Raw genomic sequence first — 22156 nt, forward strand, 5'->3', positions numbered from 1 at the left:
TGCATTAATTTATTTAAAGTGGGAAATTGGAAGGAAAAATGAATTATTTAGGAAGAGAAAACGTGTATTCTCAACCCACAATTTTAGGAGCAGGGAGAAAAACGTGTTAAAATGGTTCAAAAAACCTAGCAGAATGAGTATCAACTTAACGCATTATTGTTATTATTTTTTATAGGACACTCAAAGAAAACCCGCAAATTTTTCTCCCCTTGATCCAGAAGTTCTTTCTGTATTCGTGCCTCCGTTTATCGGCAGAGATGATATTCACATGGCTAATACAAGCGCTAATAACTTGAACAGAAGTAAACGTCGGTCTTTCCGAAAGAAGAAAGAGAAACCGAAGTTTGAAAACATCAAGAGTGTCAACGGGGAGCAGAAAGCACCCGACACCGAGGACATTACAGTTCCAAAGGACGTTGATCTTATTGGTTTGCCACAGCTGTGCTTCCCAGGTACCGTAGGGGTCTCACTTCTAAACGAGAACTGTTTTAATATGCATTTCATGACCCATAATACGATCGTCTTCGCTCTCTTTGTGAATTCCACAGTACAAAAACCGTGTCTGCTTGTCAGCAGGTCGGTGATGAAAGTAGGGCTGAGCTGTGCGGGACGGACCCGTTAGCACAAGACCCATTAGCACAAGAAGCTGCAGCAGGTGCAGGGGAGGGAAGCAGAAAATCCCTGTCCACTACTGGTGAATCTTGGCTTAAATGGACGGGCACACACGCACGTTTTCTTTTTTTCCCCCCTTTTTTTTAAATGACTCTTTGAATTTTCATTTGCTATTAAGATAGCCTAATTAGTGTATTCTAAGATAAACAATAAAGTTAGTAATGACTATTTCCTCCAGGCTTAATTGCAGCAATTTTAACGTGCATATTAGTACTGCAGACCTTACAAATACCTTGAAGGGGGAGTGAAGTGAACAAAACTCATCTATTGAACTTTGCCATTTAAAATGCAAAATAATCGTGTAGTATTTCTTGCTTCTTTAGTAATGTGTGGCTTATAACCTTCGTAATAATCCTTAGATCGGTTGGATTATATATGTGCATTTTAAACCCTTCAGACGACACATTTCTCCTGAAATTAAGTGGCAATGTGCAATATTTGTTATAAATAATCACTTTTCAAGCACTTGTCACTGTGTGTATATATATATCATTATATATTTTAAATACATATACATATATATATATATATATTTTTATAAATCTGTCTTCATTGCAGGAGGACTTTATATAACTTCTGAATCAAAAGAGGACCAGATTCATTTCCTGGTCTTCACAGATGTCTGTGGTAACAGAACATACGGTGTTGTTGCGCAGTACTACCAGCCTATGCAAGTATGTTATTTAACTCATGCCTTTATTGAAACATATTAAAAGATATAAAATAAAACGCTTGGAAAATAACGCCGGGTTTAATTTCTGCAATTAGTTAACAGATATTTTTTCTTAGTAGGAATACAGAACAAATCATACTTTGTAACGCTGCTGTAATTTAATGCATTGCTGTTCTAGTGTACTCTGATTAAAATCCATAACAGGTTTTTCAGGAGTTTTGACTGAGTATTTAAGAGCTTGTCCCTTGGGCACGTTTTTTGTGAAGGCTGTGCCCTCTGTTCTTTCTAAACATCTTCTGTGCTAAAATTCTTCGTGATATGTATTTTTAGTCTTGTAGGCTGAAATTTTTCTGAAGAGCTCAAGGGAGATAGGCATCCAAATCCCCTGAAAATGCAGAGGGCATTGGGTATCATATCTCTTGGGCTCTTGAGAAAATACCAGCCACAAATTCCTGATTAACATAAACGCATTAATCTGTAGTTTCCTTGTAGGGTGGCTGTATTTCCTCAAACGGGCAGCCCCACTGGGAATCTGCGCGGACTGAGAAGAAGTCGGACTGTTTTGTACCGCTTGCTATTTGTGTTATATCCAGATACCCGTATTTTAATGCCCTCAAGGATTGTCTCTCATGGTAAGGCTTGCTATCCTGTGCCTTTCTGCTGGATATAACCGTGCAGGTTTTCATACATGAGTTCCCACAACGTGCAGAATGCTAAAACAGGTTTAAGTTAAGATTCTATCACATGGGAGGGAGTGGAAGAGAAGAAACACGAGGTGAATGTTACCTGGGCAGCAGGAAAACACAAGTTCTAAATGTTAAAGAATTTAATGTTTAGATGTGATGACGTCTTTGTTTTCTTTGATATTCTTGGTATGCCTACAAGAATAACAATTTGCAGGAAACAGATGCCTCAGACTTTGTGGCGATTTTTTTGTTTGTTTGGTTTTTGTTTTGCTTTCCATTGGAAGAAGGATGAGTGCAGTTCTGTCACACTGCTGAAAATCACTTCAAAAGCCAAAGACCTCTTTATTATGCGCCACACAAATGCCACAAGAACGTGAATATATGTATGAATAAGCAGTTAATGACATTTTAACTAAATAATCCAATTTAATTGAGGCAGTACAGTGGCTACCTGGCTGTCGTAGAACTAGGAGATAAAATTGTAGCGTTAGAGTACTTCATGGGTCAGAAACACTCAAACTCTGCAGTGCAGATGGATTAAAAGATAAGTGAACGTAAGTCAATCTTCTTCAGTAACTTATTTTGAGGTCATAACCTCTGTATGTTGCTTTGTTGTTAAACTGTTAAAATCTGTATGCTTTTCTGAAGTGGCTTAAAAGCTCCTTGCACGAGGGAGCCTGGCACTGCGTGGTGGACATTCCTGGCTAATCTTTGCTTGCAGAGGTAGAAGATTCCTTTCAGTAAATTTCAGTCAGGCTTTGTAGAGACAAATTTGACGTCAGGTGTCTTCATTTTGCAGGGATTTGCTTCAGCAAGTGATATTCTTATATGTAAGCTGAAAAATACTAGGGTTTTAGGCCACAGCTTGAGTCTGCCAACCTGTTTCTGCCTGCTGTTGGTGTGCTGGGCAGGTGAGCAGGCAGCAGCGTGTTTCGTGGGTGCGGTGGGTGCATCGCTACCTCCCAACTGGACTCTGTACCTTGGTCGTTTCCCCTGTGGGCTTGAATGTAGCAGAGGCTGGCTTTCCCTGGTTTAGATAAGAGAGTCCCGGAAGAACAAAGCAGTTCCTTCCTTCCTGGTAATTCAGATGTTTCCTTCAAAAAGCTTTGATACCAGAAGTGAGTAACTCTTGGCTGCCCTTAAGTAGAAAACACCCACTGCTGTTTTTCATGCTAGCTCTGTCCTGTCACTTTCAGAACATTAATAAAGGGGTTAAGTGTGGATGAGGGACATCAACATGGTAGAAACAGGTATTCACAGGCTAGTGCAAAATCCAGATGACCAGTAAATGAGAAAGGAAATCTTTGTTTCACTTTCTCCTTTCCTGCCCTGATCACTTTTTCCAGTCCTTCCATTTTAGTCATTTGCATCAGCCATTGGTACTGCAGGAGGTGATTCATTTGCTTTTTATAGTCCCAAACCTCAAATAAATGCTAATCTGTGTAACTGTTACAACTGTATACCTGAGCAGTGATGCTTTGCAATTTATCAGGCCTTTATAATACGCTTCTGTGGTGGTTTTAGCCAGCTGGGCAGCCAAGCTCCACCACAGCCGCTCTCTTACTCCCCTTCCTCAAAGGGAAAGGGGGAGAAAATACGACGGGAAGGGCTCAAGGGTTGAGATAAGGACAGGGAGATCACTCACCAATTATTGTGACAGCCTAAGCAGACTCAGCATAGGGAGATTAATGACATTTATTGCCTATGACTAACAAGCTAGAGCAGTGAGAAACTACAGGCAAACTAAAAACACCTTCTCCCGATCCACCCTCTTCTCCCTCATCGCCTTGAGGGGCGCAGGGGAATGGAGAATGGGGGCTGTGGTCAGTCTATAGCGTTTCGTCTCTGCCGCTCCTTCACGGTCCCTCTCTGCCCCTGCTCCCGGTGGGGTCCCTCCCACGGGATGCCGTCCTTCCTGAACTGAGCCTGCGGGGGCTGCCCACAGGCAGCAGCTCTTCAGGAACTGCTCCCACACGGCTCAGTCCCACGGGGTCCATCCCCCAGGAGCAAACTGCTCCAGCACGGGTCCCCCACGGGCGGCAGCTCCCCCCAGACAGAAGCCACCCCTGCAGCTCCCTGCTACCAAAACCTTGCCACATAAACCCAGTCCAGCTTCATGCTTCTTTTATTCCCTGAACTCAGCCCATATAGGGCCATACTACTCTCTAGCTATCCACAGGCTGGGAAATAGCGTAGACTCAGTTTTGTAGTTAGGGTGCTCAGCAGAGGTTTATATGGTATGTTCATGAGTCATTTCCTCTCTGAAGTGAGATGCTTCTGAGCTGGATGAAGCAGTCAGTTTGGGAAAGCATTTTTAAATAGTCCACTAAGGGAGAAGTGGGAAAATGTTCAGGAAAGCCATGGAAAATTCCAGAGGTTACAGAAACGTTTCTAGGTCTCCTGTATTTGTTCAGAGCAGACAGGAACCAGCTTGCAGGTGGAGTCCTGCACGTGTGGAAAGAAAGTTGCAGGTGGAGTCATCTCTTTAGAAATGCAACCTTCTGCCTCTGGCTGGGTATTTCAAACATTATAATTAAATATTTCCGCCTTGATCATGCATAACACGTTTTTTGCACTCACTTAAAGCATTAGCCTCCAAGGTAACTCTAGATGGCTTCTTCCTTTAAACTGCACTGGTTTCTAAGGGCAGTTCAGATTTATCTTTAACCTGCCATCTAAGCTTTAATTGGCTTGTAGATATGTCAATAATTATATGGCAGTTCTCCAGGGTAGCAGAACTGCAAGTTGTCCTGGTCATATAGCGGGGGAATTTGCCATTTAGTGGCACAGCTCTCCTTCCGTATCGCTGCTGCGTCTGGCTGTAAGATCCTAGTGTGTGTGTGCAGCTGGAAGGAGAGGGGAAGTGCAAGTGGCAAAACTCGATTCGGTGCTGGCTTTTCCTGCTGAACTGGAAACTCAACTGATTACGCTTCCATGTGTTCTTCAGGATTTTTATTTTTGTTTCAAAGCTCGTGATCACCACGTGCTTTCCTTGACTCCATTGGACAGATAAGATCAGAATGTCTACCCTTTGGGGTTTTTTGTTTTTTATAAAAAGGTATCATACTGTGCCAGGGTGGAGTTGAGTGGAAGGAGAGGAAGAAGTGGAGAGGTAACATATTTTTGGTTTTGGTTGTGTTACTGATCTATTTATTTTTCCTCATAGGGCATCAAACAGTTAGTTGCTGGGATGTGTGGCAGTTCTGAATGGAATATAAGCAATTATAGTAAACGAGACCTCAGTGATCTGTTTTGAGCATAGTTCCCTGTGCAGCTGGGGTTGTTTCAGCTTTTTGTAACATTACAAAATTTTGTCGCAGTTTGCCTGTAAAGCAGAAAGGCAGTTATGTTCATTTACCCCTCTTCTGGGTGCTTTCGCTGATTTATCATTCTGCCAGCCTGGGGATTTGAAAAAACTTGCTGGTGGACCTTAAACCACCTGTTTCTAGTGTGTAGCTCTGTCCTGTAATTACCTGTGGGAAAAATCCTCTTTGTGATCCCTAATAAAGGGCTGATGTTGAAGTAGGTTCTGTTTCTGTTCAGGATCCTGACCCAGCAAGAGATTTCTGGGAAAATACAAAAATAAAAAGCTCTGTTCTGCAGAGCTCGTTGTCTGCAGGACCTGCAGTGCAGGGGATTGCGCATAGGTGGGTGGTTATTTGTTTTCGTTTAGAAGATTCCTCAGGTATTTTATCATCATAAGAATTTCTAGATAAAACTCGGGCTCCTAATCTTTATCAAATGCCAAAATATAGTAAAAATAACAACTGGAAAACAGGCTCAAACTAAAGATGAGAACACAGCATCAAAAGTTAGATCCATGTAGGTGCTTTGAACTGCAAAGTGAACTTCCAAACTTTTGTCATAGTAATGACGATCTTTCACTCACAAAGTGAAATATCCCTGGCAGTGATCTCCCTCTGGACGAGCTCTCATCTTGGATGGATGAATAGGTTCCATTCAAACAAGAAATCTTCCAACCTGCACAGGAGTCTCTTCAGCTGCCTTGAGAAAAGTGCAAATAGCTCGCAGCACCGAGGCAGTACAAAGCACCTATCCTCCTGTGGTCTTGCTTTCTGAAAAATCTGTTTGAGGGCAGTTAATAGAGGTAATGGAAGGTGTGTAAACTCCTTAGCTCCCTCTCTAATGTCTCAGAGATTACCTCCTTTATTTCAGCAGGCATTTGCAGTGTAGAGCTGCCAGCTGCTGTTACACTGATGGGTGCAGCGTGCTGATCAGGAGGCTCTCACAGCCCCTTTTGTACATCTGCTCCTTTGCAGCATCAGGGTCAGGTAGTTTCTCTTGTAACACTTACTGGATGTGTCTCCACATGCTTTTTAATCTCAAATAATAATAAAGTAGCAAACAAACAAAAAGCTCTTGGGTCTACCGGTGCTGTTTTTGGTACCTTAGATGTGGCCTAAGTGTGGCAGCATGTTGAAAATGGTTCTGCTGCCTGGATTTCTTTGAGAATTTCCAAATTCCTTTCCCCCTGCCGCCTCCACGCCCCTGGTAGCTGATGGACTGTGGGGGATACGTGTTGCAGCCTAGTACTCAGCCCAAGGCAGCTTCCAAAGGTGAATTTAGTAAATCTAGATGTCTTCCTTATTGCTAACGTGCTATAAAGCTTGGTGACACAGAACAGTGTGTCTTGATTCAGGAATCTACATTCTGTAAACAAATATGATGTCCTGACTTCTGATGTATCCCTCGAGCTACTCAGTTGCTTTGTAGACTGCTTCCTTTCCCAAGAACGAGTTTTCTGCAAGAGTTCAAAGAAGATACAAAGTAGAATAAAACCACAGTGGAGAATATTAACCACATGAAGTTCCTAATTTCTGCTCATACAGATCAGGCTGAAATTGCAGATTTTGTAGCGTCTTAGTTATGTTCCAGGAATGCTGTCGGACTTCCTGGTTTGCAGTATTAATACCGTGTACGTTTAAATGCATGTGAGTTGGTGTGGCATATAATGCAAACTGCATGATCTGTGTGGCCTTGAAACAGCTGAGGTAATACAGATCCGGAATAGCAATATTTGACAAGTTTACACTTTGCATTTGTCCTTTTGGGGGGTAGGAACGGTAACAAACAGTGGTGTTCATGCAGGGCTAGGCCTTGTACTAAGTATGGTTCTTGCTTCAAATTCCTCTGCTGTTTAGCCTGTTTTTTATTTTTTTCTTTAATATACAGTTTCTCTTTTTTTGTGACAGTGTTTTCCATCTCAGAGCTGATGTCTGGTGCTTGGGATGGGATGGACGTAATGGCACTGTGTTGTTCTTGAAGCAATCTGTATAAGCCCCTTCCTCAAGCTGCGTCTCACCTCTAGATTTGTTTTGCCATCATGAGACCAAGTGTGCCAGCTGTATCCTCTGATACATGTGGAGCATTATTTTATGCAAGGAAGTAAAACAAACAAAACCAAACCAAAATACCGGTCTGCTTCTGACACAGCAGCGTCATTAAAATTAAATGGAGCCACTAAAGTATCCAATAAATTAGAAACAAATTATCTGGTGTAATAGATTCATTGCTCCTAGTAATGCCTCTTAATTCTAGGTTGTCAACAAAAAAGCTTTTTTCATGTTTATATGTTATTATTTATAAATATTTTTCTATAATTTAATTTCAGCTTACTGGTGCAACTGCGACCTTTCAAGGATTTAGATGTCGATGATCACATAAAAGAATTTGCTGCAAAATTATTTTTAATACCCAGCCCGCCACCAGGACCGCTGCACTTGGTAATTACTGATGCTGAATTTCCTAATTATCTTCATGTGACACGTTATAAAGCTCTAGGATGGTGCTTTGTATAAATTAGAGAAAATTCTTTCCTGTCAGATCAGAGATTTCACCTGCTGATACGTAACTGATGTCAAAAGGGAAACAAAATTTCCCTTTCACCTGTACAGTATCCCATTGCCGTCTTGCTGAATACACATATATAAACCCCAGTAAATCCTATAACTGTGTCACTTGACCAAAGTGCGGGAGTTCCCTGTCTTGCGTCTGATTTTGGGCACGTTGTTATCTTTCATCTACCGGAAATGGCTTCCAAGGAGGCAGTGCTTCAGCCATGTGCTTCTCCTTAGCTGATTTCCTTGAACCTTGGATAAGGGGTTTGGAGAAGAGGAAAAAAGAGCATGGGTGGAACATTGAGTGATTGGCTAAACCAGCTGCCAAGTACCAAGGTATCCAGCACATGCAGCATTTGTCCCCCTGATATTTGAAGTGGAATATTTGAAACACTGAAAGAGGCCATTTTGTTTGGCTTGATTTCTTCACATAACGTTCATAATTTTTCTGTTTCCTAAATGAATTTTAACAAGACTTTGAATTTTCCAGTTGTACGTACAGATATAAATTGCATTATAATATACTTGTAACAAAGAAGGTTTCAGAAGTCTTAAAAGTATTTTCTTTTAAAGTTTTTTTGGGCAAGCAACCTATGATAATGAAAGGAAACAAAGTCCCTGTCAGTCTTTCAAACTAGAGATTATATCTTTTGATATTTCTCTCTGTTTCTATTCCAATGCTCAAATACCTGCCTTTTTGCTGTTAGTTCATCTTAATGCTTTGTAGCTGGAACTAAAATTCTGGGCTAAATGTGGTGTGGGAACGCTTTTATTAAGAAATAAACAGAAAACATCTGTTGTAACAGGTATTTAATATGAAACCACTTCAAATAATAATTCCTTCACGAGAGGACCCGGACAGTCCAGTTATTGACTTGGATCTTCACCTTCCGTTGCTGTGTTTCAAGCCAAAGCGGGTGCTGCAGGTAAAGCTCATCAACACTTTAAATTGTATGTGGGATTAATGGTACTGGTAATTTGTATTTAAAACAAACAAACAAAAAAAAAAAAACACAAGAGGTTTTAGTTACCAAAAACCATCATAAACCCAGCAATTCAGAATAGCCTTAGTTCTGCATATGGAAAATATGGCATAATAAACCATACTTCTTAAGATATTTCCTTACTTAAAGACCAGATTAAGGCATACTGGATTTATTTCTCCTGCAGTTTAGCAACAGGTGCTAAATTTCTTAAGCATACATTTTAAAATATAAATGCCCAAGCTGACAGATTTTATTTTGATTTCTCATAAAATGCATTTTCAGAAGGTTCATAAGAACGCTTGTCATGTGTAAAAAAAAAAAAAAAAAAAAAAAAAAAAAAAAGGACCTGTAGGATGGATTAGTAACAGTTGGCACTCTTGCAAAGAGAATGTAAATGGTATAGAAAGACAAGAAAATACAAGAAGCTATTTGCAAAGAATTTTTTTCAGGGTTTCATAGAATTGTCCAGTAATTTTGATTTGAAGTGTCCTTGTAGGTTACTCGATCTGACTCTGCTTAAATGTATGATCTGACTTCAAAGTTCAGTTAGGTTGTTCAATATCTATAGCAGTACTGGTGTCACTTTCTCTAAAAAGCTCAGGTTGGAGACCTCTATCCATGTCTGTAAACCTCCTGAGAGGGGAGGTGGTACTGGCTTCTTTTTTTTTTCTGATGCGCCCGTTTTTCCACCCACTTCTGCATGTTATGAAAGGAGCTATCAGAAATCCGTAATGGTCCTCTGCAACTGGTGCATCTGGAGCATGGAGTTTGTGTCCTCACCTTTGCGAGATAACCAATACGTGCCATGGCTTGGATGTTGGTAGCAACAACAAGTTGGATGTTACTTCAATTTTAAAAATATATAAGGTATCTCTTAGAAAACAGAACTTGTGAGGCTGTTTTGCAAGCAGATGAAATACTTGTGTATATGTTGTATGTTCTAGATGTAACTCCTTGTAAACACTTAGCATTTTGTTGTTTTCAGATTTTGACCTGCATTTTGACTGAGCAGAGAATTGTTTTCTTCTCTTCTGACTGGGCCCTGCTGACTCTCGTGGCTGAATGCTTTATGTTATACCTTCATCCTCTTCAGTGGCAGCACACTTTTGTGCCTATTCTGTCTCGTCACATGCTGGATTTCGTAATGGCCCCAACATCTTTTCTGATGGGGTGTCATATCGACCATTTTGAAGAAGTTAGCACGGTATGTTCCTGTTCTTGCTGTTCAGTTCCCATGTGTGTGTTCCCTCCCTTCTTTCAGATTCACCTAGAAACTTGGTTTTGTTATTTAGGTGCGTGAGAAGTGAAGAAACTAAAAGTAATAAGAGTCATGTTAGTGTGACCATTGGCTTATTGGGATAAGTTGCTTGTTATATCCCTTACCTTTATTTTCTTTGTTCGTGGCTTCTGGGAGTTTCTTTTTCATCTGGGGAAAATTTCCATTTACATGTCGTTTGTGTACGAGTGATTTCCCTTTAGATCTTTGCTTAAAGAGTTGTGTGGGATGAATTAGATTCCTTTTCCAGGCAGCTGGGTTAAGAGGTCAGCATGCACTTGAAAATACTCTAATGGAGCTGCTGTTCTCTGTCATGGAGTTATTTATTTAATAAAAAGAAAAACCAGCTATATAAAGTATATAACTTCTCAGTTATTCTGAAGGTTTGTTTTTGTCATCATTTTTCAGACTCTTATTTAAGTAACACTCTTTTAGTAGGTGGTAGTACTCTTGTATATTAAGGAGAAACAGAAATACATTGTCAGTCTCTCTGTTTTCTTCTGTTAAAAAGGAAACTGAAGATTTAATTCTAATTAATATTGATAATGGGAATATTGCACGTTCAAAAATGGATGAAGAAGAACCTGAAATTCCAGATGTTCCAGCACAAGCCGCGGAAACTTTCATAAAAAGGTGAAAAGATACTGAAACAGTGTGTATCATAGCGCGTAAATCATGTTGGGCTCTCTTTTTAATGTTTTTATTTTGTGTTATTTATTATTAATTCATATTATTTAATTCATATAAAATGCCATTTGAAGGAAAATAGAAGGTTTCAATTAATTTGTATACAAGTAACTTTTAAGCAGTCACAATCATAACCATATTATGCTGCAACACCTAGAACACTGGTTTGTTTTTGATTACAAGCATTTTTTTCTGAAGTTTACTGTGCTTTATACAGAAAACTGAGTGCACTGTGATGTACGTGTACTAGTAGGACTTCCGGGAATCTTGTTAGCTTGTCAGTGCTTGTAAATCAGTCTTGCACTTGGTAAAAAAAAAAAAAACTTGTGAGAGCTAAATAACATTTCCTTTAACAGATAGGAAGAAAACATTGGTGTTAGTGTGTAACTTGAAGTTTATTTTTCTTTTCTTTGTAGAGTGGAGGGTCTTCGGCTGCATTATGACCTAGAGCTGTGCCATCTCCGTGCCAGCACAGATCTTGGTGAACTCCAAATGCGCAGAAGGGCTTGGCAGCAGAAGCTGAATACAGAAGTTCAGCAAATGACTTTGCAGTTAATTGTTAATATTTTCAGGTGAGTGGAGAGAATATTTTTGTTTTTTTTATTATTCCAAGAGCATATGGTACTGGTTAAGGTGTCACTGAAAATATTCTTATTTTGTCCGATTTCATAGACAAATCTTGTAAGTTTTGTGAGGGGATATGAGAAGGAGGTCCTGCCAGCCTGCTGGGATATCAATCATTAATGTATTTGGATACGTCTAGTACCTGCTGTAGGTGGCCCTGCTTGAGCAGGGGGTTGGACCAGATGACCTCCAGAGGTCCCTTCCAATCCCAGCAATTTTGTGATACACATTACTAGGACATCTTAGGTGAAGCTGTTCCAATTTTGGACTTGCGTGTCTGTTGTGTGAGGATTCCAGGAAGAGAAGTGCAGCCCTCATCTCTTAAAAAAAAGAGGGGAAAGTTCCCAGCCATTTCCCACTGCCTCTTGTTGGGGATGGAGCTCTCTGTGGATCAGCTATGGAACTGCTCACCTGCCTGCTCCTGACACTTCCAGTCAGGAGGTGCTGGGTTGATTTATACAGCCCAGGTGCCAGGGCTTTGTTAGCTGCCTCGCTTTTGTTGGGTCAGTTTAGAGAACAGTCACACAAATGGCTGGGCCCTCTGCAAGGACATTAGCTGCTGGATGTGGAGGAAACAGACTACAGAGAGCACAGCTGGATCCGGAAAACAAAATACATTTAAAACCTGATGTGCTGCCACTGTGGGATTTGGGGGATTTCAGTGTCTGGCAGCAATATGTTCCAGATAAAGATGAACAAGAAATGCCTTTTCCTGCCTGAGCAGCTCGAACTCTTTAACTCACTAAATGCTTGTCTACAAAAAAATGAACGGATGCTTTGGTATTTAAGAGATGATAGTAACCTTTTGCAAAAGGGTTGATTCTTTTCTTGCTTTCTTTCTCCTTTCCTTCAAACTTTCTCTTTGTTCTTTTTTTCAGCATTGTTTCTTCTATCTTCTAATGCTCTGTCTACCACCGTCCAGGAATGAAGGAAAGTAAATCTCTGATGCAATTGTGCTGCCAGTTGCTGCTCTCTCCAGTGAAGCACTGTAGTATTTCTGTGTGCACGAGGTTCCATGTTTAAAGCAAACCACGATAAATGATATAGAACTATGTACTTGTACTAACTACCGTTTTTCTGAACACATACGTGAAAGACGAGCGATGTAGTGGCCTTTTGTCAGGTCTCTGCATGGGTATAAGATTCCCCAGTTGTGCTTATATTTGATTTTAGCTCACCAAATTATTTTCTTCATTCATGTGCTTTCATGGGAATTTATTATTTCTTAATATCCAGCACGAATAGGTGAAATAAGATAGAATGATAAAAGGAGCCCTGATTTTAGCCACTAGCACGTATCTATAGCTTAAATAACTTACTCATGGGCTTGAGTTCAAAGAACAGCTTTTTATTCCTGAAAAACACACATGCTGCTCCTGAAACAGCTCGTTCTGTCTCGTTTTTAGGACACAGAAGTTAGAACTGGTGTCTGGTTTTTCAGGGATAGCACAGAGCCTCTGTTGCCTGCTGTGGCCATGCATATACTAAAAATCGACATCGATTTTGCATCTCACTTTCTCTCTTATTTCAATAACTCTTTCTCTTCAGACACAACAAGAGTTGTCAGTTAGTGCTGGGTTTAGGAGCAGAGTTTGAGAGTGCAGCGAAACATTATCAGTGTCTCATGTGCATGTTACAGATGTCATGCAGTGGGATAATATGAAGCCAGATCACACATTCCACATTGCCCATGTGGAGAGGTACACTTGTCTTCATAGTGCCTCCAGCAGGTTGTATGGGATCCTGTATAAAAACACAATTTCAGGGTTGGAGCCTAAATTGTGACTTAAATATACAGATTCTCCTCCAGGGGTTACTGAAATTAATCCCATGGACTGTAAGTGACCTTGCTGATTGGAAATGGCAGTGGCAGCAGGTAGCCTGTTTTGCTTCTTACAAGAGTCTATTTTTTCTGTGATTCAGTAGCTCAGGCTTGTTCAGTAAAATTGAATTTGCCTTCTGATACTGCAGCATGATTCTAGTAGTACCAGTGGGTTGCTGCTGCAAAAGGGCAACTTACTTACAAATCCCCAAGCATATTTATCTTTCTATTTATTTTATTTCCAGGGAGGTAAAAGACCATCTGAATTATGAACACAGAGTGTTTAACAGCGAAGAATTCCTGAAAACAAGGGCAGTGGGAGACCAGCCGTTTTACAGAAAGGTAAATTCAGTGTTAAATATGTCGTTATTCTGCTATTAATCCCTACTTTAGGATTAATGCCAAAAATTAATGGAATGGTCACAGTTTGGGCTGTGTAGTGTTCCTGACTCACCAGCTTTCACAGAACGCTTTATGGGATTTATTTTATTTACTGTAAACAGATTAAATAGCAGGCAGCATTTTGGAGAGCAAGATACTACGTAATTTCAGAGCAAATAAAACGTAATTCCCCAGGGGTGCGATAAACCTATGGCAGATGGTCAGTAAAGCTACGTCTAAACTGCATTTTAAGCGCAGGCACCTGTCCAAACTGTTTGGACCAAAGCCCACGTGTGGACACCAATTTTGGGCAAGCCTGTGAGCATGGCAGAAGAGCCTGAATGGCACGAGTTGAAGCACCTGCCTTATCTGCAGCCTGAGCAGTGGGGCATGGAGCTGCTGATGCCTGCTTGGCTGCAGGCCCCGAGCCCGTTTCCTACAGCGTGGCACGGCGAGAGCGTGCTGCTCACACCCACCGAGCACAGGGTTTGTCTCTTGTTGGTCTCAGTAGGTAGAACTACAGCTCTTCAGGCTAAAGGACACCCTAAAATCCCCACTTAGTTTTTCCTAGCACCCCTGCTAACTCAGCTTATTGGTACATACCTGATTTTAAAGCCCTATAGGCATGGGGAGTTTGCCTTTACAAGCCCCAAGTTCCTTCTGTTGCTGTTCTGATCAGCTTGGTCCTTCCGTTAGCGTAAGCATGATTTAGGTCCTCTGCTGAAGCTCCCAAATGACTCCGTTTTTACCCAGTGTGTGCAGTGAGGCAGCTTTCTGCGAGGTTGCAGGCGTTTTCATTGTGCAACGCCAGTGCGTGAGGATGCTTTTATTGTAATGACTATGTATATCCTAAAGAAATGGGGTGGGTATGATCTCCTCATTAAAAAGAGAGTGTCTTGGTCACCAGGCTGTAGGATTTGGTGCTGTTCTGTTTGGTGTGAGGCTGTCACTGATCATCAAAGGCTGGAGACCCTGTGGGTGAGGAGGGGAAGTGAGGAGAAAGGAAGTGAAAATGAAAGAAGGGAAGGAGCAGGGGGAGAAAGAGAGACTAAGAATAGACAGATTACATCAGAGCTTCTTGTAGTGTTGGGGTGCTTTGCCCAGAAGCTCTAAGTTTGAGGTTTTTATCCTTGCAGTTAATTTTTCATTAAGCTGTTGACACCTAATTAAATTAATATTTACCTTCAAGTAATTAAACTAAACCGTCACGTATCTGAGAAATAGAATTTGTGTTTTAAGGGTTTGTGTCTAGCCATTTATAGTGTTTTAGGAGAATTCTGTTGTGACAAAGCAAGCCAAAATCCAAAATTATAAAGTCGGATGATTTTTCAAGTCTCAGGATTAACCAAATAAAAGTGTATCTTAATTAAATGAAAATTAATTGGAAGACTGTCGCCCAGAACTTGGAGTGTCGGTGGTCGTTACCTAATTTCTGAAGAGATGTAAGACATCTTCCCCAGTTTCTTGCACCCTTTAATGCAATTTACGTAGTAGTTTCTAGCAGATAATTTATTAAGTAGGTTCTTATTCCTGCCTGCTGTGAGATGTTGTGCTCTTATTTAAGCTTCTCAAAGATAATAAGAGTTGTGTGCTTTTTTTTTAGTGATACTATAGTTTGTTTAGCAAGCTGTGGGTCAAAGCAAAGGTTTAACAAGGTATATAAAAAAGTGCATTTACCGTTTTAGATTTGCTTTTAATTATGTTCCATGAATACATATGACAGTTACAAAAGTTACCTTTGTCTTTGGAGTTTGGCAACTGGCTTTCCAGAGTAACTGCTTTGCACCTGGCAAACATTCTCAAAACCAAACTAAATAAGGAAAAATTAAGCAGAACCTATTAATGTGTCAGCAGGCCAAAAATTTAGGGGAAATGTTCTAACTGGGATTTCAAATGAATAGAAACAACTGAAATATTTTCGATGGCAGTTTCTAACACTATAAATGAAGGAGTGGCAATTTCATGAGTTGAAATTTAAAACAGGTGCACATTTAAGAAGACCTTTGAACAGTTGACTCATTTAAATACTAAAATACCATAGTGGTAGGTTTGCTTTCAAGTAAATCTTACAAATTAGCAAAACATGGACTAATTACTAGTGGTATCTAGTGTTATCGGTAGTGTTAATGGTATCTAGTGATATCTGCTGTTATCTTGATTGATTATCTTTAAAAACCATTAGGAAGGACTCAGTTCCTGCAGCTTGTCAGCTCCTGTACGTAGAACTGGAAAGAAAATACGCCATCTACTGGAGAATACCCGAAAGCAGAAATCTTAGTGCTTCTGTAGGTACCTTTTTGCAGGATGCATTGCAAATAGGTAGATAGGAGGCATCCTGAGTACAAAGAGGCTATTAGTTGGCAAAATGTTTCCATTAAGTTCAGAGTACCAGAATTACTTACTACGAATCTGATTTATGAATCAGAATTGCTTATGCTTATCTGATCAATAAACTCCTCCCCCCCCGGTAACTGCAAGACTAAGAAGGGTACTTTAGCCAAGCCTCTGTGATAAAGCATTAATTAAAGTAATTTCTCTAGTTACGTTAAAAGATACAACAGTCTTTCTGTTAGTGTCAGTTACTTTCTAAAAGCTAAAAGTTGCATAAGCACAAAGACAGGATTCCTGGTTATAACAGGAATGGTTATAATTCCTGGTTATAACACTCTCCTGATGAAGTTTGCATTGGATTTTTCTGAATAGCTCAGTTTTCTGAATTGTTTAACTTCAAACAATGCTAATTGCTCTGTGTTAGTCCTAACACTTATAGAATTATACGTGTTGTGCCGCCTCAAGTCCTGGTTTCATCTTGTTTTAATTTGAAATGGTGGGAATGATAGCTTTGCAGTTTTATGTAACATTAGAGCACCAGAAACTTCTTGTTCCAAACCATAGACAGTATCTGCATCACTTTGTTATAGGCAGAAAATACACTGTTACACTTAAGTAGCTAAAACTCTCCGTTATGCTCAGTATTTCTCTTTTTTATTTTTCTTTCCGTCTTTTCGAGGTTGGTCTGAGATTGTGGTTTGCCACTAAGCAAGTACAGAAGGTGAATGAAAGCTGAGTTGGTTCTTCTGGTGTTGAAGTTTCTGTGTTGAAATACTTTTGGTTTTGTGACTGCTAAAATCAATGTTCTCAGCTTTGTATAAGCAAAGCTAATAAAAACGAGCAACAGATGCTGCTAATACAACCTGTAAATGATCAAGAGTTAACCAGTTTGTCTCTCTCAGGTTTTGGAGACCTACATGTTTCACTCTTTTCTTAAAGCCCGCTTGAATAGAAAGATGGATGCTTTTGCTCGACTTGAGCTGAGTACCCAGTCTGAAGAAGACAGGTGATGCTTTCTCATTTCTTACTGTGTTTTTGAACCTCATTTTGATGTCAGTGATAAAAGTGACTCTATTTTGACTATTGGCATGAGATCAGGTTATCTATGAATAAGATAGTGACTAACTGATAGGCCGTTTTATTAAGCTTGCTGTGAAAGAGTGATATAAATGTGTCCAGTCACGGCTGTTGGAATTGTAAATTAACACAATAATTGTAATTTAATACTGTAAAACAACAACAAAATAATCAAGTAGTCATTTAGTGTGTATGTATACAGAGTTGTAAAACTAATTACATTTAAAAATGTTTCTCTCAGATTAAACTTGATGTTTCGTATCCCAAGAAGAATGACTACGGAGAAAATGGCTTCTAAACAAATGAATTCACAGTCCATGATGAATAGGCGCATGGTTATCAGTATGCCTGATCTGCAAGATATCAAGCTGCCAGAAGTCCCCCCTAGAAATTCCTCGTTTCGAAGAGTAGAAACAGGCATTGGTAAGGGAAGAATGTGTCAAACGAATGCAGGGGCTTTTCTGTTGTCTTTATGGGTGACATCATTGAGGATTTCCACAGAAACAGGGTCAGATGCTAGGAAGAAATGGTGAGCTGGGTCACTTTGAGCTGGGGCCCATCTGTGCTTATATATATATAAAATATACACGCATGTATCATATTATATATGAATATATTATATATATCTATATATATATATAAGTATATATTAAATATGAATATACAAATTAAAATATTATATATTTTCTATTACTGATATTATCAGAATAGGGAATACTCTGATAATAAGGAGGATGTGCAAACAACGCATTTGTGTCCTTAGCACAACTGGAATTTCTTTGTATTATTTATAGTACTGCTGGTTGTGAAGATAGTCACACTTTTACTCGCTGCTTACGCTAATCAGTGTACCTTCTTTTTTTGTTTTTAGCTCTGAAAATGCCCCCCAAATCAGTCAGTACCTTCAAAATCCCAGAAATTCACTTTCCTCTGATGTACCAGTGTGTTCACTCCTACTATACAGAATTCTTCAACCATCTCAGCAAAGCTATAAATACCTTACCACCTGACAAGTCAGCATTGCTGGCAAGGTACTTCTACCTCCGGGGACTTATTAGCTTGATGCAAGGGAAACTACTAAATGCACTTTCTGACTTTCAGAACCTAGATAAAACAGACTTAAGAATTTTTCCTACTGATCTTGTAAGAAAGATTGTGGAAACCATGCCTCCTTCTGAGCGTTTTCAAGCAGACCGCAAGCCTGAGCTGAAGAGGCTGATAAGTCGAGTGATGGAAAAACAAAGGGAAGTTACAAAAATAGATGACCACGTAAAAAATTTTGCGTTGCCAAAAACACACATGCAACTGGATGATTTTGTGAAGCGAATCCAGGAATCTGGGATTGTCAGAGACAAAGACACTATACATCGGTTGTTTGATGCCTTAACAGTAGGTGGGTAGAAAATGCATTTTTATGGATCATCTGCATTGAGACAATGACAATTTAACAATAAAGACAAGGAATCCACTTACATGCACACAGCGTACGGTTTTCCAGATTGTGTAGATGGGTTAGTTTTGCTTGTTTTGTGATCTGATGATGTGCAGTTTTGCTTTGGCTTAGATGAGTAAAGTGAATAAAAGGCTGTCCTAATTGCCAACAGAAAATAACTCTGTTACAAAATCACTAGGTAGCCTGGCAAGGTGGCAGACTGTTAAAAGCACCTAGCAAATTCCGAAATTCAAGTAGCTACAGATTAAATTCCTCTTGGATGGTCATTGTAGCAAAAGGAGAGGTTACTTCTATGTTTGAGAGAACTTTCTTATCTCCTGAATGAGATCTGAGTCTTGTGACAGATTTCTAAAAACAGTTTGAGAGTGCTTTTATAAAACACTATTCAGTTCTTTCTGCACCTAGTTACTGCAGTAACTGTTACATTTTGTGCCACAAAGGATTAAATGTTGGTCAAAGTAGCAAGACTTTCTGAAGCCAAAGGTAGCATACATCTAGCAAGAATTTGTTTGACTCTGCTGCCCTGCAAACCCACTTGAATTCTTAGAATAATTAAATATTTGGAATAACTGTTGCTGAAGTCTTTAATTGCTGTAAGTCTAGCTTTTATCCCAGGTTGTTAAGTATGTAGCATAGTAACACAGTATAGGATAAAGAACTGGAATGTAATAATGAAAAATATTCAGTTCAGTAGGGAACTACAAATCCGTTTCCATTGGCTGACTTTCTTTTTTTGACATGAATTTAAAGAAAAGAAATAATGGTACAGTGTTTAGTGCTTCCCTCCATAGAAGGAAGCATGGAACCAGGGACACAGGCTAATTACAGAGGAATCTTTCTATCTCAGGAAGGATTTTCTCTGAACTGTTTTGCAGGCCTTTTTTTTGTATTTTTTGTACTGTGTTTACCCGTTATGCTGTTAAAAGCACAATTTGAAATTTAGATAAAAATCTAACTTTTAAAAAAATCTAAATTTTTAAATCTTATTAAAAAATCTAAATCTTCAAATCTTAATCTCTAAATCTTTAAATCTTTTTTCTTTAAATCTTAAATCTAAATCTTTTAAATCTGAATCTTTAAAGCTATCTTCCTGTTTAAATCTGTGTAATAGTTTCTCACAGTAACCAGCTTCCTGATTTTTTTTTTCTTTTTTTTTTTTTAGGACATCAGAAACAAATTGATCCCGAAACATTCAGAGATTTCTACAACTACTGGAAAGAAACTGAAGCAGAAGCTCAAGAAGTGAATCTGCCACCAGCAGTAATAGAGCATCTAGATAAAAACGAATGTGTCTACAAGTTGTCTTGCTCAGTTAAAACTAACTACGGTGTAGGAAAAATAGCACTGACCCAAAAGCGCTTGTTCCTTTTGACTGAAGGAGGACGTCCTGGCTATGTCCACATTGCTGCTTTCAGGGACATAGAGGTGAGCATCAAGGAATTTCTCTTGCATGATCCTGGGTCACAAGTCACGTTCCATTCTGCTAAGAGATTTGCCTCAACCTGACTGTTTCAGTAAGGGTTGTAGGAAACACCTCTGATATCAGTAACTTACAAAAGATCGGATAAAATTCTGGGTCTTCAGGCCAAGAATTGCAGGGTTGATGTGTGCTGGGTGCTAAGATGGCATGGTAGAAAAACCTGGAGCCTGTAACCTCTAGATTTACAGAAAGATGCAAAGCACGGCATGTGGGGTATAGAGCTAGAGGCGTGTAAAAACACGAGTGTTAAATTTGCCTGTGGTGTCAGGTAGCCAGTCTGTATCCTCTGTATAACGAAGCCTGTGCGATGGTGTTGGAAATGAACATTTTCACAAAACCTGATCAGCGACCATCTCTGCTTAATGGTGTTGTATGAGCAATGGAAATGATGAATTGTAGTTAAAATAGAGGACGTTGCCCTGTAGAATGAGTGCTGCACCTCACCCGTGCCTGCGCGGTACATCTTCCTTGCTTTCTTTCTTTCCAGGATGTGAAGGTCACAACTGTAGCTTTCCTTCTTTTGAAAATACCTACTCTGAGGATTGCAACAAGATCTAAAAAAGAAGTCTTCGAAGCTAACCTTAAAACAGAGTGTGATCTCTGGCACCTGATAGTGAAAGAAATGTGGGCTGGGAAGAAAATGGCAGACGATCACAAGGTATAAATTTGGGCATATCTAACTGAATAAGGGCGTGTTTTCTCTGTTCTAAATTATTCATGTATCAGTCTTGGAATTTCTAGGTTTCTGCACATGATAGCTAAGTAATAAGCTGTTGTTTCTGATGTTTCTTCTAGATATGGTACATCCAGAATACTACCAAAAAAAGTGAAGTTATGTTTAAAAATTAATCTTTTCTGTTCCATTAGCCTGGATCTTTTTGTTTAGTCACCGGTTTGGGAAATAGTTTCATAGTTTAAACTTAAAACATGAGAGTTTTGGTCCCAAAAGAAAGCTTCCTACACCTTGCTTCCCTTAAAAAGTATAATACATAGAAAGATTTTTGCTGTGCTGGAACCTTGGTGGTTGTGGATCCCTTTGAATAAATAGGGCACGATGCTTTCTTCTGCCACAGAAACCTTGAGAAAAAGGATCACACAAACATGGTTTCCGTCTAAAATACCAAATTCCTCATCAGTGATGAGTTTAATAGTGCAAATGTATCTTGGTGTTTCTCCAGGAAGGATTTGCATCGTTTTAGCTGAGATCAAGAGTAACGCACTTCTCTTCTGTGCAGAGAGGTCCAGGCTGAAAACTGGAATCTATCCTGTCCATGCTGCGTGTTTTCCATCAGTGCAATTCACGTGGTTTCGTTTGCACATCCTGAGTCAGAACTGTGCCAGACCTGAAATACTTCTTTCGGTGCAATGAGTTAAAAGTAGCTCTTGTTTCCCTGCCCCGTGCCCTTGCTTGGGGGTGAAATGGGATGCAGGAGTGGGGTTTGAAATGGGGTTTGACTGCACTTAGCATGGGCTGTGCTCCAGGGACGCAACTAGCTGGCGCTTGTGCTGAGCATGGTGTGCACTGTGATGGTTGAACGTGGAGACTTGTGAAAATAACGTCAAACTACAATAAGACTTTTGTCTTTAGGATCCTCAGTATATTCAGCAGGCGCTGACAAACGTTCTCCTGATGGATGCTGTGGTTGGTGCACTGCAGTCCTCCAAAAGCATATACGCAGCCTCTAAACTGTCATATTTTGACAGGATGAAAAATGAAGGTCAGTCACACAGCAACACCACAAAGCCTGCTCTTGTCTCACCATCTGCCTCAGCTTCTTCTGTTTACATTATGTTTTTCAAGCTCATTATGTGCAGAAATATAAGATGACGATAGTCTATAGCACTTGGTAGCCATTGTCTGTTAAATAATAGCTTTATTTATTTATTTTGCTCCTATGCATCACAGCCTTAGTTTGTACGTCTGTATCCATATAGGCTGCTGGATTTTTGTTTCAGTTCTTTATTACTTGGGTGTTATATGCGTGCTTCTCTTACCAGAATTCATACAAATACTGTTTGGGCTTTCATGGTCAGCTAAAGTTAGAGAGAAACAAAAATGAAAAATAATAATTTTAATTTTACTAAGTGGTGCAGAATTATTCTTTCATAAGAATTACAGATCTATTTCAGGCTTAAGTATGCACTTTGTA

General features: G+C 39.7%; 1 protein-coding gene across 1 annotated transcript in view; it reads left to right on the forward strand.

The window, feature by feature from the left end:
* The window catches only part of DENND3 (DENN domain containing 3), a 37670-nt gene that overhangs the window by 4911 nt on the left and 10603 nt on the right, over positions 1-22156 (forward strand). Inside the window, exons 2-16 of the mRNA XM_040547373.1 lie at positions 176-452; positions 1231-1346; positions 1838-1977; positions 7664-7775; positions 8696-8815; positions 9861-10079; positions 10663-10784; positions 11255-11410; positions 13530-13626; positions 16899-17002; positions 17315-17496; positions 17945-18466; positions 19689-19951; positions 20494-20664; positions 21595-21724. Coding sequence (XP_040403307.1) covers positions 176-452; positions 1231-1346; positions 1838-1977; positions 7664-7775; positions 8696-8815; positions 9861-10079; positions 10663-10784; positions 11255-11410; positions 13530-13626; positions 16899-17002; positions 17315-17496; positions 17945-18466; positions 19689-19951; positions 20494-20664; positions 21595-21724 — 2731 coding nt within the window. The remainder of the gene's footprint in view (positions 1-175; positions 453-1230; positions 1347-1837; positions 1978-7663; positions 7776-8695; positions 8816-9860; positions 10080-10662; positions 10785-11254; positions 11411-13529; positions 13627-16898; positions 17003-17314; positions 17497-17944; positions 18467-19688; positions 19952-20493; positions 20665-21594; positions 21725-22156) is intronic.

The sequence above is a fragment of the Cygnus olor genome, chromosome 2 (assembly GCF_009769625.2).
Source record: "Cygnus olor isolate bCygOlo1 chromosome 2, bCygOlo1.pri.v2, whole genome shotgun sequence".
NCBI classification, from domain to species: Eukaryota; Metazoa; Chordata; class Aves; order Anseriformes; family Anatidae; genus Cygnus; species Cygnus olor.